This window comes from Falco cherrug, chromosome 3 (genome assembly GCF_023634085.1).
Source record: "Falco cherrug isolate bFalChe1 chromosome 3, bFalChe1.pri, whole genome shotgun sequence".
Lineage (NCBI taxonomy): Eukaryota > Metazoa > Chordata > Aves > Falconiformes > Falconidae > Falco > Falco cherrug.
The window spans coordinates 76,788,001-76,806,054 of NC_073699.1; the positions used below are offsets into that span (position 1 = coordinate 76,788,001).

The window sequence follows — 18,054 nt, forward strand, 5'->3', positions numbered from 1 at the left end:
TATATTTGAAAAACTCGTGGCAGAACATGGATTATAAAGTAGATGAAATATGAATGTATAGAAGACAGTTCCATGAACTTTGAAGCTTTGAAGACTGAATGAAAAGTCTGGGTGCAGAAAGATAATTCATAATAATTCTGAAGAGTGTTTCTGGTTCATTAACACCACAGTTGTTTATTAACAATCCAGTTACCTGCAACATGCCGCCTGCTTTTTCAAGTTTTTAAAAAGTATGCTTTGGCATTGCTTCAGTCATGACCAGTGTTCAATTTGGAGAGGAGGAAAGTGACCCATTCATGGAGTACCATTAGTGAGAACAGTAGAAATAGAACATGGACACCTAGATTCACAGCCTTGTGTGGAGTCTATACTCTTCTGTCTATGAACTGCTGCTTTCCTGCTCTTTATAATACAGATTAAATTTACTGTAAAGAAAGAGGATGAAATGTGAGGTACAACAATATCAGTCCTATTGAAAACTTTGACATGAAAAATGTAACGGTTTTGATTGGAGATGAAAATTGTAGAAAACAGTTTTTACTGGGCGGATTAATGTAGAGGAAAAAAATTACTTTGGACATGCAGTTGAGATAAGAAGAGAGGCTTGTTCTTTTGTTTTTAACACACCTGTAGGAGTCAACTCATAAGAGGTGTTATTACCTGCAAGCTGTGACTTTTTTATTTTTTTTAGGCCATTACGCTGCATTAGCAAATGTCGTTTCGGTGTAGATCAGTAGTCTTGTAACTCAGACAGTAACTATGAGCAGTTGTCCTCTATCAGAAAACAGCACGTCTCACATAGGGAACATGATATGGGGACTTGATGCTTGTCTGACAATTCTCAGCAAAGTCTTGTCACTGTGGCCTCTCAAAAGTGATTTTTTTTATTTATTTTGCACTAGAAGAGGAAGAGATTAATGTTGGTCTGCAAGCCTAGTGGATAGTGTGACGTTTGTGTGGATAACCCTTGGTTTACATTAAGGTTTTTTCTGTGTTTTTAAAATCAGTAGAAGGTAGCACAGGTAGTTTCTAGACTTTTTGACTAGTATCGTACTATGGATACAGTAAAATAGTAGAACTTCCCCTTTAAAAGTATGTTTTTGGATATATCTGTGTTAATCCTTAGAGAGAGCTTTTGGTTGGTGGTTCTACATCCCTTCCTGAATCTGTAGTGATTCTACTTAAATTACCACAGATTTACTTGGCATTAAAACTGACGTGATAGTTCTCATTGTCGTACTGTAGTTTCATGACATACAGTTTCTTGCCTGCTAATAGAATATGAGGTCTTTTTGTATTTAAATTTTGTTACTGTAATTGATACCTGAAGTTTCAGAATATTTTAGTAACCTGTCTTTGAAAAATTTAGTGGTGAATGCTTGTTTACTTGATTTTGAAAATTTGAAGACATAAACTATTCATTATATATAAACTAATGGCATTATTTGCTTACCCAAATACTGTAGGGGAGGACACAGCTTCATGTTTAATTATTTGATTTTACAACGTGGCAGTTAGTTAAAAAAAAATAAAAAATTACCTTAATATACTTGAGTCTACTCTGAACTACTTATGGTAAGTGTTGGTAGCTGGGCACTGCAAAGCTCAGTGTCCACTTTGACAGCTTTTTGTGTTTTTTTCACTCTTCAGTGTTGTTAACATAAGACCCTGTCAAGCTGAGGAAGGTGAACTTTTGACTTTCAGCCTGCAGTTTCTGATTTGAGTTCATGCGATGTTTGTAACCCCAAAAAGGCACTATTAAGGAAATGAATTAGTGCTAACTCTTGCCTTTTTCAGTGAGCCGGCTTTCTTTTGTGCCGTGGTACTGTTTAAAGCTGAAGCAGGTGATAGTGGAAGCTGTAGAGTTCCTGAATTCTTCAGTTGGCACAGTGCAGGAAATGGGGCAATGAGCTGTTATTGTCCTGAACACACTGGTTTAAGGTGTCATTTTATAAATGGATTTTTAAAAATAAACATGAAGATCTATTACATTAACAGCTAAAAACTACTGAAAAATGTGAAAGCAGTAGAAATGTGTCTTGTTCTCATCTGTAATTTATAGTACTTGAACAGTGTAGGGAGGAGGTCTCCACCATTATTTCAGTTATTTTTTCCTCCCGTTTGTTTTTCTTCTGTCTGTCATTCTGCATGCAGTAGATGTTATCTCCACAGTAGCTCTAATCCATTAACTAAGGTCTAACACTAACGCTTCACACTGTGTAAGATGACACATTGGATCCTGCCGTGACTTACCTGCATGGTTTAGTTCTGTGTACATACAGAGCCATCAGTGAAGCTGGCATGACCAGATTCACACTCTTGAAGTTCGAAGGGTCATTCGTACAATCTGGTTTGATCCTTTGCAAATGTGACCAAAGTAGTTTGGTCAACCTCAGAAGCTGGATCAAAGGATGTTAAAAACCTGAGTACTGAAATAGATGGTCACCATTGTTTTTTGACCAGTAAGCTCTTCAAGAATTTAATTACCTTTAGGTTATCTGTTTTCAAGATTAAGTTTTCAGATAACCAGTCTTGCTGTTGAACATGTTGCTGAAAGGTTGGAATAACTTTTTTTTTCCCTACCTATAAAGGCTATGACTACGTAAAGACTATGACTGTTTGTGCCAAAGAATATCTATTAACCTATAATAGCAGCCTGTGCAGCTTTATTGCTAGCCAGTCTGTGTCCTCTTCATCCTTAACAGCAAGAACTGTTGGCATGCCTGAAACTGTGCACGTTTTAAGACTTGGTAGGCAAAAATCTGTAGATGCAGGTAACACAAACCTTTTGAAAAAAGAGGAGGGAGAGAGGAAGAAAGATCTCAGAAAAGTTGAAGTAGACTGTGTCTTCAAAACTTGTCTCAAAATGAAAAAATATATATTTTTATATTGATATATTTATATACAGAACAAATGTTTGACATGAATATTCTTTTTTTAAGAGAATTCATTTATTTAGCATTGTTGCTCTGTCACTGTAAGTGCAGCTCGGCTTTCTGTAACTTAACCAATATTAATGTATAATTAATGGTCTGAAGAGAGTAAAGCCTTTTCTGTTATGCTTGTACAATATTTTGAGAGCACTGAGTCTCTGCCATCCATCAAGAAACTGGATGGTCTCCCAGAAGTGTTGTCCCCAGTCCACACGTGTGAGTGTACATACATACGTACCAGGCAGCAGAATTGAATTAAGAGTGGACAGCTTACTGTGCTGCATGGCTTATCTGCACCAGGTATTTGCAGCTTCTCACAGTGCTTGCATTACCTTCAGTATGTTATTGGCTTAGTGGGATCTTAGGGACACGTCAATCAAGATATAATGTAATGCTAGAACTAAAACTCAGGCTTATTTCCATTCCTGCCCACCTTCTCCAGTCCGTCTTTGACATGCATGTGTGGTCTTGCTGAATTCAGAATTCAAAGTAGCTGGATTTCTCTGAAACACTTTTCAATATGAGTTTACCAGAGATATGTTAAAGTGGAAGGCTAAATGAAATGCAGGGAAGGCTTGCAAAGCACTTAATCTTATGCGCAAATTAAGCACCTAACCTCTTGGTGTGGGCATTTTTTTAATTTATTCAATTGTATATATTGTATTTTCTTAGAGGCAATGGCTACCGAGCAGTAGGTAGGTAACTGACTTCTAGACACAGGAACAATCCAGTTTGTCTACTTACTGGCTTTTAAAAGTAAAATAAAAAGTTAGGTTCCAATTTTGAGGCAGTTAGCAGAGGAAAGAATATTCAAAATTACTTGTGGTTTGGTTTTTGTTTTTAAATCAAGGCTTTTTTCCTTTTAACTACCTTCATTGAAACTGAAATGCTTTCAAGTACATGCTAAATAAGCAAATAGAGATATCGTCATATATACGGTCTACCGTGAAGGCTTATTTGTGAATGAACTCCAGCATAAAGAGTTGTCAGATAAGATGAGGTATCATTATATTTTACTTTGGAATAACTTTTTTTCTTTACTCTGTTCTGTACTAGTTCTGGTAAGTATTGGGCTGGCAATGCATGCAACAATATATGTTAATGAATATACCTATGTAACGTATAATTATAAAATTCCTATGGTTATAACTTTTGTAAATTTTTGGGTTTTGTTTTTATTTTTGCTTGATGGAGTTATTTTCTGCACAGAATCTCTACCTGGAAGATCTATTTTTCTGGAAAACTTAAGATAATAACTAGAATGACTGAAACATTGTTAATGCAATTTTTGATAACAAGTACTCTCAGAATGCTTTGCTAGACCTAGTCATTATTTGTATGACATGTAAATAATTTTGCTGCGCTGGAATATATCATGGATGTTAGCCACTGGAAGGAAATATAAGAAAGCTGGATCTTTAATTTTTTTAACTTTGATTTTAATTTCGGGGCAAAGAATTTCTATTATAATGGTATTGCTGTCTTAAGAGTGGCTGGAAAAATTGAAGCTACTGCTTTTGAGATTGCGCATTTGTCTACACACACACACAAACTTTCAACGTGGATATTAACCTTTTTTCTGTTTCTAAGCAAAAAGATGTTGCAAGAAGTCTGTTACTCATGTCTCAATTTGGAGGTATTTTTATACCATAAGCTGTAATACTTAATCATCTAGGGCTTTCATACTTGTTCTTTATTTGTAGTTTAATTGCTTTTTTTCAAGTGATGTGAAGTTTCATCATGTGATAATTCTGGCTTCTAAATTTACTTTTGATATAATTTATAATCAATAAGTCAGGAAAGGTTTATGGACGATGACTAGATAAAGAGTAAGTGATAACCTGCACATATTGCTCAAAATGAAGTTTATCTTTTACTTTGGTTGTTGCTTTAATGATGCCCTGTAATTTGTATGGAAACTTGCAAATACTGTATTGCGGTTAAATACCTCATGGGATTTTCCTGTGAAATATTACAGTTTAATTTTATATTAATGGGGACACATCTAGTTTCTTGATGGGAATATAGGAAAGATGAAGTGTTTCCTCTGCAGAAGGTGAAAACTGAGGCTGGTTTTCATAGGTGTTGAGTTAAACGTCAGTCTTCTATTCAGAAAATCTGACTGGATAATTTAATCCTCATTAAGATGCATTGATGATCAATATGTCTTTGAGGTGTGTAAATAATTCTTAACTACATGGGAATAATAATCAGAGTATAGATTACTACAAAAATTACAGGTTCACTACCACTGGGCTTTTTTCTGATGGTAATCTGGGAGATTATTTTTACCAGCAAATAGGGAAAGGTGAATGCATGCTGAAGAGTGTTTGTGTTGGTTGTTCTAGGGCTAGCCATTGATAAAAAGACACTTTTTATGCTGTTATACCTCTTTGTATAGCTATTTACCTTATTTCATACCTTTTAAATAAAGCAATAGGTAACCATTAAAGGTAACTGTTATTGAAAGAACATACAAGGCTTGGACATGTCTTTAGTATTTTTTCCCTTCATTGTCAGGGGTGGTCACTTGGGCAATTGAAGTGGGTTAGAAGCACTATCCTTCCGTAAATGATATTCCTACAGGAACCCAATGTGGAACTATACATTTTTCAGTCATGAGTATAAAGAAATTAAGAGCATGTAGAGTGTGGTAGTCCCCTTCTAAAACAAACAAACAAAAACAACAAAAAGAACAACCAAAACCCCCAAAAAACCAAACACGAGCGCACTCACTTGCAGGACCAGAAATATCCCCATTTACCCAATGAAATGGGGTTAATGAACAATTTATTTTTTAAAAAAAGTATATTCACAGTTACATATGGTGGTGTTACATGTAGAAGGTCCTTGAATATACATGCAGCAAATCTGCTCTTGATTTAATTCCTTGGTAACACACATATTAATGGTAGTTATACAGAGAATTGGGTCATGAGTTTCTTTACCAACAATTCCTAAGTGTGTCAGAAAGAAATTAAATGCTGGTATGGAAAAAGTCTCTTTAGAAGTTAGTCTTCAATACAAAAGATGAGGAAAACACGTTGTTTTTGTTCTGCTTGGCTGCGGTGTTATTGTAGGAGAAGGCATGCATAACCAAACTTGTCCAGAGGTGTGTTTAATACACTTGGAAAACATTAACTTCTTTCTGTAGCTGTATTTGTTGCTCCTGTAAGCCTATTGCATGGTCTGATGATGGGATAGAATTCCACTTGTTTGTTTTATACCTTAAGGTGAAAGTAACTGTGTTTTGAGGGTGGCTTTGGTTTTAAAATAAAATTTTAACTCTCAACTTTCTGGATTTGAGATGCTTATTTTAGGGAAAGGGGACTAATTATTAAGCTATTCGCTTGTTGATAATGTTCAAATTTGTCATAGTTTTTTGCGGTTTGTTTTGTGAATTACCCTCCTGCCTGAGGGTACAAAGCAGGAGCTGGGATTCACATGTAGTGGCTGGTCCTGGCTGCTCAGGGCTGGCAGCTGGTGGCTGGTGTGCAGAGTCAGCTCCTGGTCTGGCCTGAGATCTCCGTGCCCCTCCGCCTACCCCAAAAACAGTTGCCACTGCAGGTTGCTTCGTGTGCTTCCACAGGCCCCTTGATACTGCACTGGGGTTGTTGAGCCATTTCAGTAATCAGGGCCTATTTAAAATACAGCTTTAAACACGGGTCATGTATGGAAGAAAGGTAGTAGGGCATGTCCTAATAACTCAGCTGCTCACCTCTCTTCTGTTCTCCCCCTCTTGCCATTTAGAGTAGGGTTTGCAGTTGTTTCCTTACAGACACGCTGAGTGTACGGCATGTTAAGCTAGGACATGCAGAATGACCTAGGCTGGTGCCAGTGATGTGACATCTGTAAAATAGCTCCTTCAGAAGCTTGCTGTCTCTGGAGTAACATTGAAGGCCATGGAGGTGGGAAGTAGAGAGTCCGGCTTTCTCTGCTAGGGACTCCTAGCTGGTGGAAATTTTCTGGGGCTTGATTAGGCCCTTTCAGCCTCGGTTGACTAATGGCTGCAGTGTCCAAACACTTGGCCATTTGTCCCAGCCTTGGCCTTGGCACGGCTTCCATGGTCAGCTGGCACCATCAAGGACAGCCTCAGCTGGGGCTCTTTGCACGCTGTAAACACAAACTGTGAGCTCCAGCTGTGTTACTAGTTTTATTTTGCATAAAATTGTAAAATACGAGGAATTCCAAGTTTTCATTTGTGAACTCAGTACAAACTGGTCACACGAGCATGTTTGAATTTCTTGTGATGAATTTCTGACTTACTACTTCAGTTGGGGCACCCAGTATATAACTTTAAGATACTAAGACAAATGTAACTGACGAGCTAGCATAGAAAACAATGGCAGCTTTAGTCTAGAGCTAAGCACCTCTCTGATTTTATGATAAGCAGCAGTATGTAAGTACATGTCACTCTTAGTTCTTGGATAGCTGCTATGGATGCTGGAAGACAGACTGTTAACAGGTATATAGCACAGAAAAGAAAAGGTCTAACTTGCTGGAGGACGTGTGACAGTTCAGCAGTGACAATGCATTTTGTACAATCTTTGATATCATTCATAATTCTCATTATTTTGCGAAAAACTTTGACATGGAATTTCATCCTTGTCGCAGACAGCTTTAGGGTGAAATTCCTACACACTCTTGTGTTTAGTTGCCAGCATTCGTTGGAGACCTGGGCCCGAGTTTAGAGAACTTGGGTTTGTCAGGGGCAATGGTTGAATTTCACGTAGAAATTGATACATAAGTGGAAAAGAAACGTTAGCAGTTTAAGAAAAACATAGGGGACCATCATCTGAAAATTAAACCTAGCCTGCCAAATCTACTTCAAGTATGGGCTAGGTTATCCAGCTGACATGCTAGGCTTTCTACAGAGCGGGACTGACTTTGCTGTGAAATGGACCTGTAATTACTTGTGCTGCTATGCATAGCCAGTTAAATAAAAATCATCAATTTGTTTGGGTTTATGTTTTAGTTATAAAAGAGTTTGGGGTGTTGTTTTTTTGTTTTGGTTTTTTTCTGGATAGCAAGTATATATATATATATATAAATATTAAAATGTTGATGCTATTTTATCAGCTTCTATACTTGAAGCTTGAATGAGTAGGAAGATCTAGCTAAACTGTAGCGCTTGAACAAGTATTGCTCTGCTGGGGAGCGATTAGGATTAGATACCAAATTTTCCACAGGGTCTCCAAGCATGGCTTATCCTGCAGCACACTCTGCACGAGGAGTGCAGGGGCTACAATGCAATTTTCTTGCTTTCTCCAGGCTGAGTGCTGGAGAATCCTGCGATTGTTGCTCTCTGCTGAAGCCCAACTAAAGTGGAAGAGAATTAGAACATACTTAGAGAAAGGGTATGGTGGAAGTGTAAGATAGGAAGCATTGGGGTTGGCAGGTGAGAAAGGTTGGCGAATACGAGCAGAAGGGTCAAATAGCGTTTTCCCGAGAGCAGAGAAGTCTGTAAGCTCCAGGAGCATTAGGAGTCACAATGCAGCACGAGCCCTGAAGGTCATGCTGACAAAGCTTTGAATCTGGCTACCAAAAACCTTCTTTCTTGTCTAGTGGCTGGCCCGCAGCAAAGAATGACTTGCTCCTTTTACCCAGCAGCGGACTAGCAGGTAGGAAGCTATTTCTGCGAGTGAAAGGTTGTTGGGTTTTTTTACCTCAGAGGGTGGAAGGAGGAGAAAAGACAGTGCAGTATAATTCATGTAGTCACTGGAGTTTTTGGTATAAGATGAACACAGTGCTGAATAAATAGTTTGAAACGTAGCTGCTAGAAAATTAGAGAATGTGAAATTAAAGGCTTCATATACAGTCTTAACCCATCTTCACCTTTTTTGAATGTCCTTGATAATTAGATAGCTGCATATTTTATGTAGCAGCAACCATTTCTGAATAAGAAAGCCCATTTTCTGGTTAAAATAAATGAAAAATTAATCTGCTGTGATTAACTGCAGTCTGTATATCAAGAATAATTTTAAACCAATAGGAGTGTATAGTGGGTTATATGAAAATACTGCTCTTAATCCACCTAAAGATCACCTCTTCCTTTTTTCCCCAGCCTTAAAAACCAACCAACCAACCAGAAAAAAAAACAACAAACAAACCCCAAACCAAAAATCCCCCACCAAACCCCCCAAAATCCAAAGCAAACAAACAAAACCCTCACCCCACACCTTTGGGAAAGAATAGGGAATTTCTCTTAGGAAAAATGTGCAGCCTAAATAAATGAGTCTTGACAACTTCCAGTTTTGATTTTAGAAAGTATACAATAGCAAACTATCAATAGGCTGACAAAAAAAGGTATGAGAATTTGTTGAATGCTTTTGTGTGTCTGACCTGAGTTTTCTGTGAGAAGGGAATTGTTTTAGCTGCTTCTAAGTATAGATTACACATCATTACGCAGGGGTGATTCACTGCACTGTTTTGTTGCCTGCCTTTGGTGCCGTATAGAATTTTGCATCTTGTGGCCTTTCAAGCGTTTCACATTTGCTTTTTGTAGTGATGTGTGAGTAAATATGTTTCAGAATTCTAAGTGATTTTAAATTGATCAGTGTCTTTAGCTACTTAGAGAAAACCTACCCTATGTTTTAAGGCAGATATACAAATAAAGGGAGATTACAAAACTGTCCTGGTGTTGGTCCTGTCTAGCTTGGCCAGCAGTCTAGGAAACACTCGTATTGTGCAAGTCTCTTTGTAGCTAGCCTTTAGTGAGGTAGAATTTGGTAATTGGTATGGTAATTAACCTGGAAAACTATACTCTGCTTTGCTTGCCAACTGGCTTTATATGCTGTGATGTTAATTGGTAAACTGATCTAGTGAAGAGAGGCTTGAAATGTTTACAAGCTTGACTGTATTTAATTCCTCTCTTATTTTAATGAATGGCTCTTTTCTGTTTGGGCATTTTTATGTTTTTGATTCAGGTTTTTTTTCAGTTTGTGAAAACTGGCTTCAGAGTTTTGGTGTTCATGAAGATTTTTTTTCTAAAATAGAAAAACCCAAACTCCTAACAAAACAACTTTTTTTTTTTGTGGGATGTTCTTGGATATGAATTTCTGGCTTCATGAATTTATGTATGCTAGGCTGTAAAACATTGACATGTTTTAATGTTAATTCTGAGTGCCTTACATATGGTGTTAGCATTTTATTTCAAGAATATGTATACAATTTGACAGAATGTGATCTGCATTAATTCAAGACTGTTTTGTCAGTTGAGAGTAAATAGAATTGTTTTATTGAGGTGAAACCTGTATGGTAAATATTGAAATATGTAGGAAGTTTGTAAGGGGATGATGGATTTACTAGTTACAGATGATAAAAACTTGTCTTGACATTGCCTTCCTGCTTTATAGTAGGCATTTGGGCGATTTTTTACTGATTTAAACTGAGGCAATGGCCCATGCCTAACCTAAGTATACACTGCAGGAGTTACCTGTGATTCTTTTTAGAATACTCACATTTAGAACATGGAAGCCCCTCTATATATGCATTTATATTCTGGTTCACAATGCACTAATTTTACAACTTACTCTTTTCTGTAAGAAGCATTTGTTACTATAGGTATTGGGGATGTAATGAGGTCTTCATGATGATGTGGGTTTCTCTGAAAAAAAACCATAGATGAAACATAGTGAATTATAAGAATTCTTATTAAATGTAATTTTATTTTTATAGGTTATTCAGCAATAGTTATGAACTCCCGTTTACGAGCCTTAGGTGGGAGGATAAATAACATACGAGCATCGGAACTACCGAAAGAGAAAACGCGATCAGAGATAATCTGTAACGTTCACTTTTTGGATGGCTCAGTACAAAGCTTCAAAGTCAACGTAAGTTTGGAAAAGTACTATTTTTTAAACGTATAGACATTTGTTTGAAAGCTGAAGATCAAATGTGGGACCCTGAGGCATGGGATTTCCAAAAGATGTTGAGGAAGTAGCTTTGCCATTACAAATTGCAGTATTACTAGCTATGAAATGGATTTTTAAAGTTCTATTGTAATTTTCTTTAAAGTCAACCAGCTGAAATGTAATGAAATCATGCCATTCAGATTGTATCTAGGAGAAGGTCTTCTGTATAATATGGGAACCATGAAGAAACAGATCTGGTGATTGTTATTAGCTATGAATAAGTAATTCATATTTAAAAGGAACTCCTAAATTTAGATTTGCTCCTCCTTTTCTCCTGTCAAAGGACTGGTAGTGCTAAAAGGAGGAGGTCTTGTACTGACATCACTACAGGAGGTTACACATTTTTCTGAAATGCAAAGGTGATGAAAATAGGGAAGACATGGCTTGGTAGGTCAGTTCTGTTCGGTCTTTTGTACTTCAATGTAGTCTCTTTATCTGGGAGTGGGGAGAGAAAAGGGATTAATGGTGGTTTGTATTGTACATTTTTTACTGTATTGTGTTAAATATTTTGGTTTATAGCCTTCAGTACTGATCAAAAGTATTAGTTCATTTTTAAATGAAGACAAAGGAAATACATTTACTCTTTAATCAGTTCTCAGCAGAATTACCTGACTATGCAGAAGAACTGTGGATGAATTTAAGTATAATTGTGTAAATTTGTGTATATTAGACTTGTTTTATTCAGTTTGCCCTAGTTGAGAAGCAGCGTTTTGCTGAGGAAGCTGTTGTTGGATATCCTAGATTAATGCAATGCTTTCTTACTGGAGGTTCAAAACTTCACCTGAAAACTGTATTTAACGAAGTGTTCTCATAGTTATTGAAATAGAAATGATTTGATAGGTAAACAGGTGCTTATTATTTTAATATATACAGAATTAGTCTCAATATATTTTATATACTATGTATATTTATATATGTGTGTGTACGTATATATGAAGCAGCTAAGACTGAGGAGTGGAGTATAAGGAAAGCCGGTATATAAGAGAAAGAGCAACACATTAAGTATACAGTTACCATTGTTCATCTCCAGCATGCCCTACGTCAATGAGCTAGCATAATTGCCCTTGCCCTCTGTTCAAGGATCTTTGACAAATGAGGGATTTAAAACTTTTTGAAATCCATGCGTTAGTAGTGTATTCTTCCTTGTAAACAAGTGTTTAAACAGCTTTAGATTTAGCACTTGGCCTGAAGTCCAGCACTGTACAAGTGAATTTTGCTTCTCATTTCATCCTTTTAGCAGTGAGTACAATATGGTAATTGAGAACCATTTTGAAACTCCAGACCCAGCTGGCTTCTCTCCCTGCCTTCAGTGTAGCCCCAGGGTGTCCCTTCTGGTACCTCCTGTGTCCTTCATCAATTGGAAGAGCCTCCTTTACTACAGCTGTAATGCTGAACTGGTGTAGAGGTAATGCAGGTCCCATTACTGCTTTATTGAAAAGAAATGGGGAGCATGGCTATGTTATAGGCTAATGCAAGGAAGAGGTTTACCAAAAGGTCTATGATCTTCGAGTACTGAGCTTTTATACCTGACTGAGGGAGCCTGTGCTTTATCTGGCAGGATGGCCCTTCCTGATTATCTTAGCTTGACATCTGCCTTAGAATAGGCTTTGCTCTGCTCTCCTTGTGTTGCAAGGTCCAGTTCTCAAGGGTTTGGAGCCAGCTGTGGAAAATTTGTATCCAAGTTCTGCTTATGTTAACAGAAAAATTCAGCTTCATGAGGTTTGTACTGACTGTGTTTTTAATTGCCAACATCATTCAGTTTTACGTTTGTGAGCAAATAGTAACTCGGGTCTGTGGTTAGTCTGGGAATCAGCTAAGCACATACTGAAGGAAAATAAGTTTTGATTTTCCCCACTAGTGAAGTCGTTCTGTGTTGCTTTAGAGAAACTCTTTCTCATATCAATACATTAGTTTCTAGATCTGATTTTGCTCCATACTTTATTCATTTCTGGATGCCAGGTCAATTGATAATTCTATATTTTTAAGAAATTAAATATGCATATCACATGGCATGATTATCCATAAGACAAATTAACAGCAATGTATTAATATTGTATCAATAGATTATTAAAATGAAGGTGCTTTCTGAAATGGCTAGACATAGATCAAGATACATGGATAAAAAGGCATGTCTTGTGAATGTTGTAAATATGTTGTCTGGTTTTGTACTTTCTCAGTTTTTACTGTTATTGCTGAAATCTGTTGAATTTTTATCTCCTGTCTGACTTTGGAGAATTGGAACTGGATAGGATCACCTCTTTTAAAGCATAAGGTCTCTAGTGTTTTCTCCTTTTAAAGAGCTTCAACATTAACTGTAAATTAAGGTTGGGAATTTTTCAGGGTTGTATGTTCATCGGCTAGTGGTACCTGACTGTGATTTATGAAAGCTCTAAGTTTGGATGTATGTTACACTTCAAACTAAACATTACGGTACTACTCATGTATACATAAGTATGCTTTACATTCACAGTCAGGATTATACTTTTCTACTGCAAATAGTGGAAAGTGAATGGGGTAAAGCAGAATACTCAAAGCTTTGCCCTTGTCCATTTAATAGCATAAATGGAATTGAAGACTTCTCCCATACTAATGGCAACAGGCTGAAGAATACTGAGCATTGTTTTGTCATGTATCAGCTCTCTGAACACAGCATTCTTACTGCAGGAGGATTTCTTTCTTTAAAAGGCAAAGGAGGATTGTATAGAAAAGTAACATCAAATAAAAGAAACATCAAGGGTAAGAAGAAACTTGAGAGAAATTTGCTTTGAGTTTATGCAAATAGATATTCCTAAGCTGTCGTTTCTGTTATCTTGTTGGCACTGCATGGAAGCTCAAGACTAGTAAATTTGAGGTGGATTTAAATTTAATACAAAGATGATAAACAGTCCAAACTTACAATCTATTGACACATTGAGAAGAACAACTTCAATATTTTGAACTAGTAGTAAATGACATCTTTAAAATGATGGTAGAATGTTCATGGTATCTCCAAATACTGAACCTTTTAGAGAACAGGGAGAATGGAGATGTGACTGACTTTTCATTCTGTAGAAACAGGATCTTTATAGAGCCCACACAGATGATTTTCATTAAACTTTGTTAGCAAAGTGCATGGGCCTATGAAACTTTCAAGTTTATAGCTATAGGTCTCTATTGTTCTCCTTGGTGGTACTTTCTTTTCCCAGTGGTTTTATCTGTAGCAGTAAGAATGAAAACGAAATATTCTAATATTGGGCAAAGGAAGAAGGAAGGTGGATTTTGCTTATAAAAATAACCTGGGGGACTTTCTATTTATTGAGAAACCTGAAGATAGCTGCATAACTTGATTCTTGCAGATTTGTTCTTATTAAGTACTTCTACCAGAGAATATCAGTGGCCTGACCAACTGTAAATAAAGATTTAATTTTAAGAAACAGTGCCATTTTTATCCTGGGTTTTTTTTGGCTTTGGCTGATTAGTGAAATTGCAGGCTTTTTTGTTCGTTGTTTTCATTTGAAGGAGTTGATACAGTTTCAGTGAATCTGAAATTTGTATTGATGGTGTCACAAAGAGTTAATCAGTATAACTTGTGGTATGTGCTGTTTTCAGGTCATCATGAAAGTTCACATGGGAGCACAGACAGACACATTCCACTAAATTACTTACAGGCCAAATAGAAATGTATGTGAACTCCACAAGGCTGAAATGGCCTTTCTTGTCTTGCCCCCGTTATGTGTTTCAGTATTTAAAGGGAACATGTCCGTAGTTCAGGCAAAGAACAGAAGGTATACATAAGCTAAGAGTTGGAAATGTTCTTCTTTCAGAAACATTTCTGAGACAAAGACTTGACTGTACTTGGTAGAAAATGTTGCACTTGATTTTAATTATATCTGGGTTTTCTTGAAGCCTCCCAATACATTTCAGGTGTTTGAATTTTGTGAGAAGGTTAATTCACTTCTGTCTCTGGTGTTCCTTCTGTCTTGCGCTAGAGCTGTAATGCATAAGCTTTCCACATGGAGAAAATGTTAGTTGTCATTCTAATCTAGACAGAAGGTGCTCACATGCCATGTTTGGGTATGTTTAATAGCTGTATATTGAGCAATAATGCAAACTTATTTCTAACTTCTGATATAAACCTGCAGGAATTTTCTGTTATTGCTCTACATTGACTCATTTACCAGGAATGACCACTTGGGAAGTACACCTCTCAAATTCCAGTAAATTGTCTTTTATGTAGGAATAAAATTGACAGTGTCAGATCACTTCTGTATTTCATTGTCTTTCTGAGTTGATGCTCATGTCTCAGTACCTGTGATTTTTGGGTTTAGACTACTTAGCTTTTAGTAATAGAGTTCCCTTCTAGAAATAAAATGATTAAGCAGTAATAATGAGAAAAGGTGCACAATGTGAAATGCAAATTAAGGAATGTTTTTCCTTCCTCACCATCTCAGTTAAGCTCCTTCTTCCAGTATTTGAGAAGGAACATGTTTTTTACAGCTAACACCAACAATTGCTAATGCTGCATTTAAAATAATGGGCAGAGACAAGTCTTAAAGGTTCTTTTTGATTGTGGGTACGGGTTTTATAATTTTCAACTTCTCATAGTAAAATGCAATGATGCAGAATTGTTGAATCTTTGTCACTAAGTTTTCCTATTGGATATTGTTTGATAATACAAGACAGTTTAGTGCTAATATGTTTCCTTCATGTTGAAAGAACTGCTGGGTTAAGTTTCAGGCTGGCAACAAATATTTACTTTTATATTGAGGCACATCAGTACGCTCCATGACTGAAAAACTGTAAAAGTATTAAATTTGATGATGTCTTTGAGGACAGTTAGAAGGTGATCTGACTTCCGTTGTTAGTCTTAGCCTTTCATGGGGCCTGGCTTAATATTAAATGCTGAAGGAAAGAATTAGTGGAGGAGAGATTTTTCCGGTTAGAACTGCAATGACTAACCTTGTGTATGTTTGTTTTAAATCATTTTTGAGGCAGAGGAAATGCAGTGGGTCAGAATGCTGTGGGCTTGGATAAATATTTTGTGAGACCTTTATATAGGAAAATACTGGGCTGGAGTGTATGGAATCTAGAAGAGTTAGGGGATGGGCAGGGATTTGGCTCAAGAGGTGGCAGTAGATCTTGCTGAAGAGGAGATGTTAAACAGTGCAAGGGTGTTAATAGAGTTCTTGACTGTCAAATTTTATGTGTTGCTATTGAGTCTTACATTTTCGATTTACTAAAAAAAGATTCAAGGCATTATTAACAAGGAAAAAAGAGGCAGGAATATGAGGTAGCAGATAGGCTATCTTGAACAAGGAGTAATTGCAGTGAGGGAAATCAGTAGTGTAAACTAATAGCTTTCATAAGATGAGGTAATGTGTTTTTCTAAGCTCAATTTTCAGTTGTAAACAATAGAGGAGGAGAACACTGTAGTTTCAGGCTGAGCTGCTGATGTGTTACTGTTCTGAAAAAGGTGAATGCTGTTACACATCAGGCAGGAGTCTTTAGCCAATGTCAAGGAAGTACTAACAGTGTTAGTCTTGGCATCAAGGCCACCCTCCAGGGAATGTCACATGTAGATCCTGGTTACTCACAAAGAGGGAAGTTCCAGTCAGGCAGGCATAGAAAGGGCAACTAGGATACTCTGTAAAGGTCTGGACCTAAGGAAAGAAGAGGCTGCTCTGTTTGTTCCGGCTGTACAAAATCTTGCACGCTCTGAGTAAGAGCATCAGGTGGGTAAATAAATGCCAGGAAAAAGACAGAGTTAGTAGAAGAGCAAATAAATTAGCTGTGTAAAATTAGTGTGGAGATTAAAAGAAAGTGTAGCACTTAGTTCAATTTCATAGGCATGTTGGGACTGAAGGACGCAGGCTATTTGCTGGTGTATGACTGTTACAGGCTGAGTTAGGAAAGGATCGCCTCAAGCAGCATGTGAGGGGCAATGGGTATTGTGTCTGAAAAGTTCAGCTGGTGCTTAGCTGTGAGGTTATCATTGCCAGAAAGTGGGGGCAAAGCTTTTGCAGAGCGGAGGGACAGGGAGATGTGCTGTATGTTGCACTGTCCTCTTAAAGTGTCACTTTGTACCACTTACCTTGTAGAAGTTAACAAACTGAAAAGGATTACTTGCTTATTTACCTCTCTACTCCAAACAGCAAATAGTCTTCGCTTATGTTTATGCAGTTCTTGGGACAGTGGGTCTTGATCACCCCAGCTTCTAGGCAGTATTTGATGTTAAAAATAATGAAGGGGTTCTTTCTCTTCAAAATGGTGTAGCTTGCTAGAAATTAAACTTGCCTAATCTAAATTCCCTAAATATAGCAGGAAATTGTTGTGGTGCAGGCAGGGTGTAATAGGTGTTATGACTGCTTTAAATACTAATTTTTGGCCTCTCCAACATAATGTGAAATATACTTCAAGGTACGTGTAAATGGAGGTGAACAGTGCATGGTTATGAGGTGGCTTTTAACAGTTCAAAATAAGGACTGGAAGGTGCCAGGAAGACTAAATAAATGGAAATTTCTTTTCAAGATAGAAACAAACAAACCTCTTTTTAGTAGAAAAAACTTAAAAATTCTTAAGATTATCTTAAGAGCTTGTGTCATTGTAACAGTGGCTAATTAGGCTAGTGTGGAAAGTGCATAATTACTACTTCTTTTAAATCTCATTGTAGAAGGCAGGAGACGTGCTGAGACTGTCTTTACTTGCTGTAATGGTTGACAGGGTTAAGGAGAACTTGGTTCTAATGCCCAGTTTAGCTGAGCAGTGTTGATGTTGTTTTGCCCTCTTCTTAGGGTGGAAGGGAGTGAAAATATGATGTGTTGTAAAGTACTTGACACATAGTATTAGAGTACAGTGTGGCTATGGACTGTATTGAAATGGATGTCAGCATTCAAAAGCAGTGATGTGACATTCTTAGCCTGCCTCACTTTACACCTAGATCTCAAAACTGTTTATGTGTAAAATAGATTGAAGGTTATGCAGTATGAGCTGTGTGGCAACTTTATTTTTAAGTGTATAGGCTGAAAAATAATTCAGGTGTTTCTTAAAGCTAAAGCCGAGTAAATACAGATTTTCTTCAGGAAAAACAAAAACCTTCAGCTTCAGGAATTCTAACAATTGAAGAAAACTTCAGCAATTTAAAATAACATTTTCTAACTAACTGATTTGTGGAGTGAGTGCTTGATCTAGGCACTGTGGAAGAAATGTTGTGCTTTTAATACCAGAGGGCA

The 18,054-nt window shown here is 37.0% G+C and overlaps 1 protein-coding gene across 2 annotated transcripts in view; it reads left to right on the forward strand.

The window, feature by feature from the left end:
• Positions 1 to 18,054, forward strand: part of PTPN3 (protein tyrosine phosphatase non-receptor type 3) — a 132,628-nt gene that overhangs the window by 20,090 nt on the left and 94,484 nt on the right. For both annotated transcript variants that reach the window (XM_055705144.1, XM_055705145.1), the window contains exon 2: positions 10,611 to 10,765. In XM_055705144.1, coding sequence (XP_055561119.1) covers positions 10,628 to 10,765 — 138 coding nt within the window. In that variant the 5' untranslated portion in view covers positions 10,611 to 10,627. The remainder of the gene's footprint in view (positions 1 to 10,610; positions 10,766 to 18,054) is intronic.